This window comes from Aptenodytes forsteri, unplaced genomic scaffold (genome assembly GCF_000699145.1).
Source record: "Aptenodytes forsteri isolate BGI_AS27 unplaced genomic scaffold, ASM69914v1 Scaffold289, whole genome shotgun sequence".
Classification (NCBI taxonomy): Eukaryota; Metazoa; Chordata; class Aves; order Sphenisciformes; family Spheniscidae; genus Aptenodytes; species Aptenodytes forsteri.
In genome coordinates this window covers 2,113,229-2,125,288 of record NW_008795025.1, presented here as the reverse complement: position 1 = coordinate 2,125,288, position 12,060 = coordinate 2,113,229, and the positions used below count along the sequence as shown (strand labels likewise).

Here is a 12,060-nt window from a genome sequence, read left to right as displayed (position 1 = left end):
CTTTCTTTTCTGCTAAAACTAAGCAGCTTGTGTGTAGCTATGAAGCTTTTCTCCACAGTTGTTAGAGGATTCTTCAGAGCACCTAATGGAGTTCAGACAGTAAAATCACTCTTGATAACAGAGCAATCCTAACGAATGTCCTCAACTAGGATGGCCATAGTAGTTTTAGCAGTTGAATAAAAATTGCTTGGGTATGTTTTCTCTTTTCCCTTTTTTTTTTCCTCCTGTCTCCCAGCATTGCTTAACAAGTAGCCAGGGAGCAGGCTTCATAGAAACTCATTAAATGTTTTGGTAAAACATGAGCAGTTTAAAATGCTTAGCTGGGGAGGATCTGATGAAGATGAGTTAATGCAGATTGATTCCCAGCACAGCTGGATCACCATGTGCCAACCTGAGACCTGCTCTGGGGGGATCTTCCTCTGGAGACCCAGCAGGTGTATCAGAGAGAAGGCAAATGCTTACCATGATTGATTCCACCTTGGAGTGGACTGGGCTCATCTGGCAGATGAGACTTGGGCTTGGGTTATATCACTTGTGTCGCAGGCGGCTCGTCTTAACTTGAGACTGAAGTGATTACTCTTCAATGCTTGAAGTCGTCTTGAGCTCTAATAGCTCCTGATGTGCTGAGAGAGGCTGGAGCCCTTGCAGGCTGGTGTGCAAAATTAATAGGAAGATACTATAAAAGTGTTCTATTAAGTATGTCTTAAAGCTGCGAAGTTTTAGAAAACTGTAGTTAAAAGGTGTCGAGGTAGGAGTGCTTTCCAGTGTTCTACTTGTGTGTTGAGATTGGAGTTGCTTTTGAGATGAAACAAGCTGCGTAGACCATAGGTGCTGTCAGCATGCAAGTGTGAGTCATGATATCGATGTATAACCAGGGGCCTCGCGTGGGAAGTGGCATCTGGAGGTTTCACTGCTTGGGGCTTGCTTTTTCCCTAAAACGTTAGGTTACTGTTCATACAGGTATAAACAGAATTTGAGTGGGCTCTGAACTTAGTTTGTTCTTGTTGGCTTGCTTGATGGCTGTAATGAGGGCAGCCTGTTCTCCTGCGTGGATTGAGGAGTTGTATGCAGAGTGGGTTTTGTTAGTGCCATTGAGTGGCATTATGGACTTTGTACGTGGTCAGGGATGTTGTTCATTAGGGAGCTTGGCAGTTCTCAAATCTTTTAAAATTTCCCCATTAGCTTTGGGTATGTGATATGTGAGACTTCTTAAATATAAACTAAAGCAAGGTGCTCTTCATGCTTCTTGTGTAGTAGAGGAATTGGTTCCTTTTCTTTACTAGTGATTAAAATGAGAAGTACTGTATTTTCTGTTTTGCTTCAGGAGGAGAGCTACCTTACCTACATAAGGTAGCTTACTACCTTATGTAGTTTCAATCCTTTGCTTCTACCTCTCATTATTACTGCTTGGGTAGGTTGGGAAATGGCTTTAATGATGAGTTTCATGGACTTGTTTTCAATTAACCTTTGAACTTCATGGTGTCTTCTGCTTCTATCCTTATTTGCTTAGCTTTATGGAGAGTTACTGAGTTGCTTCAAAAGAAATAATTCAGTAACTAACTCTTTAAAATAAACATCTCTTTTTTAATGAGCTGTCTGCCACGGATCTGGGAAGTATTTGTTGTACAGTCTGTTTGATTTGTGAAGCTGGAAGCCTAGTATCTTTCGCCTCTGCTGTCTACCTGTATAAATGCAAAACGTGACTCCCCAAGGGTTGCTGCTGCCTGGCATGTGAGGCTGGAATCGGTACATTTGCAAAGCTTCAGGAAACAAGCCTGTCTAAAAGCAGCTTTTCTTGTTTGTCAAGTTAAAGGGTGCAAAATAGGACCCTAAGAATAACTGTTGACAGTGGGAAGATCTTCATTATTGTCATTTTTACGCTTCTAACCCTTCACATATAATGTATAAATTGTTTATAATTTGGTAAAATCTATTTAAATGAAACCCAGGCCTGGCTTTACCTTTCTGAAATGCTCTGTCTTCTCCATTCAGACCAAAAAGCAGCCATGGTATAACAGCACGCTAGCCTCACGACGCAAGCGGCTCACAGCTCATTTTGAGGACCTAGAGCAGTGCTATTTTTCCACCAGGATGACACGTGTCTCAGGTGAGTTCCTCTTGCATGGTGTTCAGCTTCTGACATCAGTTACCTCTTCCAGTACCTAGTCCTCAGAAAAGACTTGCTTTTGAGAGAGTAGCTTTCACTTCTTCCCTGCATGAGAACGTTGCTATACATATTTGTGTTACTCAAATCATCTGTTTTGCTTTTCTTGACCAATCTTTGAGGTTGCTAAACTTAGAAAACTTAATCCTGTCACTTTGGAGGGGCAGATGTATTGCTTTGTAATACTGTACTGTGAAGGGCATAACCCACAATAAACAATTTCACTGATGCTCATTCTGAAGATGCAAATGTTTGAAAGCAGTGGTTGGGCTGTCTTTCTGGTAGATGTGGTATAAACACAGTAGTTAAACATTGCTACTGAAATACTACAGAGGTATAAACATAAACTGATAAATTCTCCTGTATTTAGCATGCAGTAGGACACTTGGAGGTTATCCTTTATGTTGTCTAGATTGAGTCTTGGTTAACAAATGGCTTGGAGTATAGAAGCTGAGTGTGCAGCAGCGTTGTTGTCCCATGGGGCACACCTTAGATTTAAGGCTTGTTTTGTAGAATTAGCTGTTTTCACAATTGCTTAGATTGCCTCATTCATAATTGAGTAACAGTGTGACAGCAGCTAGAGTAATTGTTACCTAGTGGATGGATGGTTCTTAATTACATGACAAGATTCTCTTAAGAAACAAACAGGTCAAATGAATATATCTTCAGGGCGAGGAGGGTTGCTCTGTGGTCCCTCTGGGGAAGAAACCAGCTTTGGGGAAAAAAGTTTCAGGCAACGGGCTGTGGCAGGCAAGAGATTTGCAGCACCAAGCTGTGAGCTGCAGCTCGTATGAAGAGTGACGGACTGCAGCGGGGAGCAGAGAGCAGCCAGTCCTCAGGGGATGGGAGAAACCTCGTAGGGACATGAGGAAACCAGGCAGAGGTTGCTGCAGCAGAATATCTTTACTTTGTAGCCTTGGAAGGCAAGGACCAACCTCCCAGGACAGAGATCAGCAAGAGAGCTGGGGTAGTGTTGTGGTTTAACCTCAGCTGGCAACTGAGCACTGCTTGCTCACTCCCCCTGCCGCAGTGGTAGAGTAAGAAGTAATCAGAAGAGCAAAAGTGAGGAAACTCATGGGTTGAGATAAGAACAGTTTAATAATTGAAATAAAGTAAAATAGCAATAATAGAAGAATATACAAAGCAAGTGATGCATGATGCAGCTGCTCACCACCCGCGAACCGATGCCCAGCCAGTCCCTGAGCAGTGATCATTGCCCCCTGGCCAACTCCCCCCAGCTTATATACTGAGCATGACATCAAATGGTATGGAATATCCCTTTGGACAGTTTGGGTCAGCTGTCCTGGCTATAGTCCCTCCCAGCTTTTTGTGCACCTCTTTGCTGGCAGAGTATGGGAAGCTGAAAAGTCCTTGACTTACTATAAACACTGCTCAGCAACAACTAAAACATCAGTGTGTTATCACATTATTCTCATGCTAAATCCGAAACACAGCACTATGCCAGCTACTAGGAGGAAAATTAACTCTATCCCAGCCGAAGCCAGGACAGGTAGAAACCCCTGCTCTTTTTTTCCTCCATGAATTTAGTTTAAGTTTTTTATTCACTTTAAAATAAATAAATAAAAATGAGGCTCGGTTATTTATTTAACTTAAAAAAAATAAATTGGCTTTAAGTTTAAAGGCTGCAACATGTTTTAGGGGAGCTCACTCTTAGATATGTCTACATCTTCTACCTACTTCACAGCAGTGACTGACTTAGGTCTCATCATGCACAGCAAAATTTTTAACAAGGAATGCAGCACGTTTAGAGGGTGCTTCAGTAGCTGGAAGATCGGCGAAGCCAGTTGTATGTGACAAGCCAGTTTCCTGTGAAGTGCTAGCAAGTGCTTTGCAGAATACAGTACTTCACAGATCACACTGAAATGTTTTCATGTGGTGCTAACTTGGTGATGCATAACTGTGTTTATGTTAAAATAATACTTATTAAACAAAGATAAAAAATGGGGCTCTTCCCAGCATTCTCTTCTAGAAGATATCTTTCTTCATAATTGGAACTATAAATATGAATGCAGTGAAACTACTTTTTGTATTCATATATGTCAGCCTCACTGAGAGTGGAGGATTTGCAAGTGCAGGTTTCTTCCTAAATAAAGGATAACCTGTGATACTTGATTAATTTTTCTTAAGTCATTCCTGCTTTTTGACACACTTTAAATAAGATTTAATGTGGTGTGCTGGTTTTGGGATGGAGTTCATTTTCTTCATAGTAGCTGGTATGGGGCTATGTTTTGGATTTGTGCTGTGTGAAACACTGTTGATAACAGAGGGATGTTTTTGTTATTGCTGAGCAGTGCTTACACAGAGTCAAGGCCTTTTCTGCTTCTCACCACCCCACCTGTGGGTAGGCTGGGGGTGCACAAGAAGCTGGGAGGGGGCACAGCTGGGACAGCTGACCCCAACTGACCAAAGAGATATTCCATACCATATGACGTCATGCCCAGCATACAAAGCTGGGGGAAGAAGGAGGAAGGCGGGGATGTTCGGAGTGATGGCGTTTGTCTTCCCAAGTAACTGTTACACATGATGGAGCCCTGCTTTCCTGGAGATGGCTGAACACCTGCCTGCTGATGGGAAGCAGTGAATGAATTCCTTGTTTTGCTTTGCTTGTGTGCGCAGCTTTTGCTTTACCTATTAAACTGTCTTTATCTCAACCCACGAGTTTTCTCACTTTTACTCTTCTGATTCTCTCCCCCATCCTGCTGTGGGGAGAGTGAGTGAGCAGCTGTGTGGTGCTTAGTTGCTGGCTGGGGTTAAAACATGACATGGATTTAAAGCTTTTTGCAAGAGGTCCCTATGACTGTTCTAGTAGGGAGTGGAGACATAATATAACTGTAATTATGAAATGGCCTTGCACTTTGGCGGGGGAAAACGTCTTGAGAAAAATTCCGTTTTCCAGGCACAGATACATGATAAATTTCAGGAGGACTATGTGCTTGATCTCTAAATGAGGGAAATGGAAGAGTAGCAGCTATTTGTTCCTATCAAAGTGTCAAAAGAGGAAACAGCCTTTGAAAAACACTGATGTTTACGTGCTTCTTCTTGAGCTGTTTCCTGTAGTGGTCAGGTGCTGATGATTTTAATTTGGACCAGTACTTCGTTCATTTTGCCCCTTTTGATCCATCCGACATGGGTAATGTATATGCTACTACTCTTAAACATGCTAATTACTAGCCTTCACTGTTCCTTTATATGATCAAACATTAAAGAGCATATAAGGGACACTTCAAAATGCCTTACAAGTGTAGAGCAAGATAATTTCTGATGACAAGGAATTACTAGAGTGCAGAAAGATTATTCTCTCTGTGTTTCCCCACAAGAAATCACAGCTGTATTTTGCTTTTATAGATCAACCTTTTCATTTTTTCACCCCAGTATTTCCAAAGCTTTCTAATAAGTGGAGCTTTGTCATTTCCTTATGCTGCTGATAAGGAAACAGATAAGGGTAACTTAACTAGTGGGTTGGAACTTGATCTCAGCCACATGAGCAAGTTGTGTGTATGGCTCCTCTGCTACTGCAGTAGATGCTGTGGTTTAACAGGAGGCAAGGTGTGCAGTAATGTGACTTGCAAACTGGACTACCTGTAAACCGAGGTGCTGTGTATTGGCGCTGTGAGAGCAGCCATAGCTGTAGTTATCTTACATTGCACTGGTGCAAAAAGGCAAAGCGAACGTGGGAATGTTAGAGGAGAAAAGGGAGAATTGCTGCAAATTCTGGGGGTTGTTACGTAGCCTGAAGGCTCTATGTAATGTTCAGCTGCAGATGTGTGATTGTGTTAAGAAGGCTGGCTTGCCCATGCAGCATCACTGTAAGTTAGGAATTTTTCCTTATTTAGGAAATAGTAAATTTTAAAATCGTTTACATAAAATTCTGTTCATACCGAGATAAATTGGAACTTCTGAGGAATCGGGGAATGACTTTCAGCTATCTACACTGCAACTTAGTTTTAACTTTTTTAGTAAACTGTTCCATTTCCACAGAATATTTATCATCATTATTCAAGCTGGCTCAACTTCACCTTGTCTGCTGAAGGTCATAATTTTCACAAAACTTACAGTACAGGGAGTCTTCTGGTTTCATGCTTGTCTTCCTTCTCCAGCCCTGAAACAACTCTCCCTTATTTCTGTTGCTTTTGGAGTAACAAGACAAATATTTTTTACTAAAAGTATCTTCAATGTAATTGACACCAAATGTAGGCATATTGTAACTGAAGTATGGGGAAAGGAATATACTTTTCACCTCCATAGAAAACTAGACATGTTCTTCACAGTGTATTTTGATATGCTTTAAGGTTTTCTGTTAATAAACTATATGGCTCATGGGCTCTGAATGTGAATAAAATAAATGAGCTTATCTACCAGGAAAGCTGTATTTGATCTCTAGGCAGATTCTCAGCATGACAGGTTCACCCAGTGTTGCAGTGAAAGACTTAATTTGTGCTCTGAAAAATCATACTGCCTTCAGGGAATGCTAGAGGGGAGAGGAAACCTGTTCTTAACCAAGAATCCTCCCCATATAACAAGCAGAGGTAGAGTCACGTGAAGACATACACCTTGATTTTTTTGTTTGCTGTTGAGTTTATTTATCTTCTTACTCTGTTTCTGTCCTCCCTCATGCTGCTGCCTCTCCCTAGATGACAGCAGAACCACAAGCCAGCTGGATGAGTTTCAGGAGTGTCTATCCAAGTTCACGCGCTACAATTCTGTCCGACCCCTGGCAACGCTGTCTTACGCTAGTGACCTCTACAATGGCTCCAGCATAGTATCCAGGTAAGACACACTGCAGCTCTGACAGTGCATCTCATGCTGATAAAGGCTTCTGAGACTGAGTTAATAACCCGTATTAAACAAGTTATGGTCTGTACATGTATAACACTTTGCAGTTGCTTCCCAAAAATAGTTTTGTGAATATGTGATTATCATTGATCTGCGAAGGCGCTCAAATACCACAGCAGTACCTTTTATTCCCATTGGTGTTGGTCAAGACCGAATGCAGAACCTTTGAGGTGCTAGTGAGTATCTGGAGCTGTCGTGATAAAGCATGAAGCCTCTTGTAGGCTCAGTCCTCTTCATGTTAGTATAGTTGCATTGTAAGTGATGCAGTTCTAGCGTTTTAAGAAGCATCCATCTTGGTGTTGGAAGCTTTAAATATTGTTGGTGGATCCAGTCATAATGGCAAATATTAAATAGCTGAGTTGTTTTTAACTGCAATTGCTTGAACTCTTGAGCGTTGGAAGCTCTGTTTACAGTGCTAAACACTAGTGAGGGGGTGATTGTGGTAAAGCCAACTCGACAGCTCCGTTGTTGCCAACAACTCCTCTGTATCCCCTGCCGTGTGGGCTGGTCATGTCCTGTGCACTGCTGCTGAAGCTCATCTGGGCCTCCCATGGACCAGTTTGGACACTTAAGCTGGTGAAATGCTATTGACTGTCTTTCAACAGAATTAGTTTCTTCTAGTTTAGCTCCATGAACCAGCTCCCTTAGGGATCAGGCTTAAGAGAACACATAGGATAGAGAGAGGCTGGGACCTGCCAGCAGCCCTAACCTTAAACTGGTTTCAGCAGCTGTGGAAGCATACCCTGGGGGATTTAATTAGTCTGTGGTAGCTTGTTTGGAGCTGCTGGTGGTGGTGGAAAAAATGATGCAACATGTTAATTGGGAAATCTTTTCTGCATGGTATATATGCAGGACCCATTAGCTTCTTACAGGCACACTTCACAAATTTAAATGTATTTGTTCACAGCAACCTTTTGAAGGAGGAAAGTAGTTATCATCTGTATTTTATACACGGGGAGCAGGAGATCCAAAGTGGCCATACCTGATGTCTTGAAAGAAACATGACAATGACATAATGAATTGAACTTGGGTTTTTCTGAGTCTTGATCTAATGCCTTATGAAGGGGCCATTCGGACAGTGACAGAACAGCTTGAATGTTTGTTGAAAGACACCAAGAAATTTGCACTGTGTGAAGAAATGGAGGCATGTGTAGCATAGAATACATGTTTTTTTTTTTTTAAAGCAGCATTGATTCCTTAACTACTGCAATATGTAGCAGGAATGTATAATGTCCGACTTAGCCACAAAGGTCAGAACACAATAATCACTGATCTGACATATTTAACCTACGCTGATTGGGTTCACACTAGCTGCAATGAAATGCAGATGGGAATCTCACTGCAACGTAGACAAACTTCCTCAGCTACCAACTTCAGCACAGATTGGATTTTGCTCCTTTTGCCCTTTCTTCTCCTTGACATTCTGCAAGACCAGCATTTTTGTGGTATTTGGTTAGAAAATGCTGGAAGGGCAGTAAATCTTGCTCCCGTTTTGAAGGCATTATAATTCTTGGGTGAAATATATGTTTGAAAAGTATGTGTGTGACTGTTGTTAAAATGAAGATACTGTAGGGCCTCCCTCCAAACCAGTGCTAGAATCAGTAGTTAAATATATTTAACTGAGTTGGAAGCCAAGTTATTTTTCAATGTTCTCTCCTGCTCATGCTTTTTATTTATCAAAGCATTTAAGAAATTTTTAGAGGTTTTAGTATGTGGGCTGAGTAAGACTGTTCATATCTGAGCATGTCCTTAAGTGCTTTGGTAAAGCAGGGCTGCTGAATGTGCTGCTGCTGTAACTCTAGCTTCTGGCTATCCAAACAGTTCCTTTAAAGTTTGAATTTGTTAACCAAGAGTTTACATGTAGTATGTGTTGGCCAACACACTTCTGTTGTTCACCATTGTCCTTCATCCAAATTAATAAACTCAAGTTCAGAGAAAGTCTGTGAAGCTAAATGAGGTGTGTCTCTCGGTGATGGCAGCTTAAGAGAATAGAGCAACTTTTAGGTACCCACAGATGGGCCAAATTAATTATAGGGTTGCTTTAAAAAGCTTTTTAACTGAGTGAAATGCTGTGAAAAGTTTTATTATCTGGCTGACTGCACTGACTTCTGAAGGTGTTCCTGGGTATGCTGTAGGAAACACTGATGAAATAATGACAAAAAGTAAGTCTTGCTGCTTAGCTGTCGCTGTTGAGACAAATGCATTTAAATACAAAGCAAATATAAGGTTAATAGGTAAGGAATCATCATAAATTTTAAAAGTATTTTAAAGGGATATTTTAAGTATATTTAACAATAAAAGTAGAATTGACCAGAAGTTAAACTTCCTTGTACTTAATTTAGTTTGTTTTTTTTAAAAAAATTAACTGCTGTTACAGACAGACAGAATATAAGGGTGTCTGGTTTGCATTGCTTTAACCCTACATGAAGTTCACACACTGGACTCCAGAAGCTCTGCTGGCTTAAACAAAGAGGTCTTTAAGATGTATTAGCTTTATGTTTACGAAAGAAGAAGATGGAAATATGTTCCTTATCTGCAAAACCTTGATGTTTATTTAGAAGGGAAATAAAACTGGGTTTATGGTAACAGGATAAAAATTGTAATTAAAAACTGTATATGAACAGGCTGAAAAAACCTGAAACTGAGCAGCAGTAGTATTCTTCTGAGCGCCTTGCCACAAGCTATTTATGAATGTCTGGACTTCTTGAGGACTAATAAAAGACCATAAACAACACTATGTAGGTTGCATTACTATAAAAATTCTGGTGCAATATTAGGAAAGCTACAGTTGCCTTTTGGGATGAAGGGACAAGCCAATGCCCTGCTCTCCAGTTCTAGGTTTCCCCAGCCTGGCAGTGAGCTTGCCCAAGGGACCTATGCTGAGCCTTGCTAAGCTAGTGGCTCTGCGGCAGCTGTGCACCATCTGCATGGTGTCAGCTGTCAGTTGCGTGCCAGCAGCATGGGGCTGTGGGCAGGGGGTGAGGGACTGATGCAGGGCTGGTACCTAAGTTGTGCATCTTCCATCACAGGCTTACGGTCTTATTTGGAAAGGCGCACACAGCAAGACCATAAGCCCAGTGAGGGAGATCTTTCTTACCTTGCTTAGAAACATGCTCACAAGCAGACTTTACAACCCTCAGTCCTTTTCCCTTATTTGCTTCAAGAAAAGCAGATTAACAGAGAAGGATGTTCAGTGAAAACGTGTTCGAGGCTTTGCAATTGCTAGTTGCTCAGTTTTGCTTTAATGTTTGGGGGACTTTCAGCATGCTTGCAATGTGAATGTACTTGTACCTCAATATGCTAAATGTTTTTTTTTATACACTCAATTCTCTTAAGTACAAAGTATTTACACAGTTTTCACAAGTATATTAAGTTTTGTTAGAATTGGGCCAAGGAATAAATTTTCTATTTATTATGTCCCCAGACAGAGCAGTCATCAGAGCTTAACTTTTCTTCTCTCCGCTTGCTGTGGCAGTAAATAGTAAAGGCTTTCTTTTGAAGATGAGTCTGTAAACTGCAGCGTTAGCATTACAATGATTTATGTAGAAAATTGCCTTAGCACTGTCAGAGGCCTTCAGAGAATAATGTGGCAGTCTTTCACATTTTAAAAAAAGAAGAGAAAAATCCAAGAAACAGACTACAGTAAGATGTCTGTCTGAAACCTGGTTATCAGAAAGCTGGTTCTCCCTGCTGGGTGGTTCCCAGGTCTAGTGGAAATGTGAGTATGTCTGTCCCAGAGGGCCTGAGGTTTGGGGGCAAATGGTGTGGGTTTTTGTCATCTTCTCAGACTTCAAATTCTTCTGGGTTAGCTTACCATTTCTCTGAAAGGTCTTAAAGTGACATCCAAAGGGGTTTGAATAGCCAAGACTAACTGTATTTATCTAAAGGCATAGTGATTTGCAGAGAGAGAAAGAAACAACTTCTCTTGGCTGCTGAAACCTTACTCAATTCATCTGTTGAATCTTGAGACAGTGTTCAAAAACTGGATCTTACCTTTGGGGTCCATTATTCTTTTCTTCATTGCTTGCTTATTATTCCATTGCCTCTAAGTAATGAACAAGATATGAAGAGGTTTCTCTTAGTATTCAAACAGTACAAATAAGTTGGTTTCAAGATTGTATTTTTGTCTGTGTTAATCCTTTCAGTAACATGACCTGAAATCTTTTCTTCAAAGGTGAGCTTAAAAGAAAAACCATCCATTAGGAGCTTGTTTTCCATGTATTCATTGAACCATTCTATTTTTTGTTCCCCTTTTTACTTTGGACTACAGTTACTTGTTCATATAAATTTTCAGATCCAGACTTTAACAAGGTACCTTTTATTTCTGTGTCCACCATAACAAGCCCCTCTCTTCCTTTTTTTTTAATGACCTGGGCTGGCTGGGATTAGATGAGCCATTTTATTAAGTTTGTGACCAGCAATGCTTCTATCTTGGTGGTAAAGATAATTGAAAGAAATGTAAGTGGGGTTATCCTTCACAGGATTATGTTTTAGAGTACAGTAGATGGTGCTCCTTGAGAAGATGAGAAATGAGGAGGGCTGAATTTTTCTTATGGTCTGTTAAATCAATCACTTTTTAAATGGACTCTTATTTACAAGTGGCAGCTCAAAACTGTGGATGGATCAGTCTTATTTGGACTGTTCCCACAACTGGAAGGAAGAGAGAAATACTTGGATGAAGAGACTTGAACTGCAGAGTGGCCGAGGAAACTTGAAGCGTAATACCCTGAACCTACTTGAAGTTTATGCCTCTCCTGTGGTTCTCTTACCTTACTTCATCTGAGGTTTTGGCCTGTAGACCAGAGGTTGTCTGGGGCTGAAATGGGATTTTGTTTAATTAGAGCTGAGTGAAGTACAGAGCCTTTCCCTTACTTTCTCTTCCTTTTCTCTGGAGTGCAGAACTGATACATTTCCTAGTACATAATTGTGGTCTGGATCCCTTGAGCAGAAGCTAAATGTGACTTGTAACCAGCAGAAGGGTTATACAGATGTCAGTTCAGATCTCTGAATTCAGAGTTCAGAGACACTCTCAACTCTGTAAC

The 12,060-nt window shown here is 40.9% G+C and overlaps 1 protein-coding gene across 2 annotated transcripts in view; it reads left to right on the top strand.

Moving 5' to 3' along the window:
- The window catches only part of RFWD2 (ring finger and WD repeat domain 2), a 132,532-nt gene that overhangs the window by 34,332 nt on the left and 86,140 nt on the right, over window positions 1–12,060 (top strand). For both annotated transcript variants that reach the window (XM_019471175.1, XM_019471174.1), the window contains exons 10-11: window positions 1,993–2,107; window positions 6,817–6,952. In XM_019471175.1, the coding sequence (XP_019326720.1) occupies window positions 1,993–2,107; window positions 6,817–6,952 (251 nt within the window). The remainder of the gene's footprint in view (window positions 1–1,992; window positions 2,108–6,816; window positions 6,953–12,060) is intronic.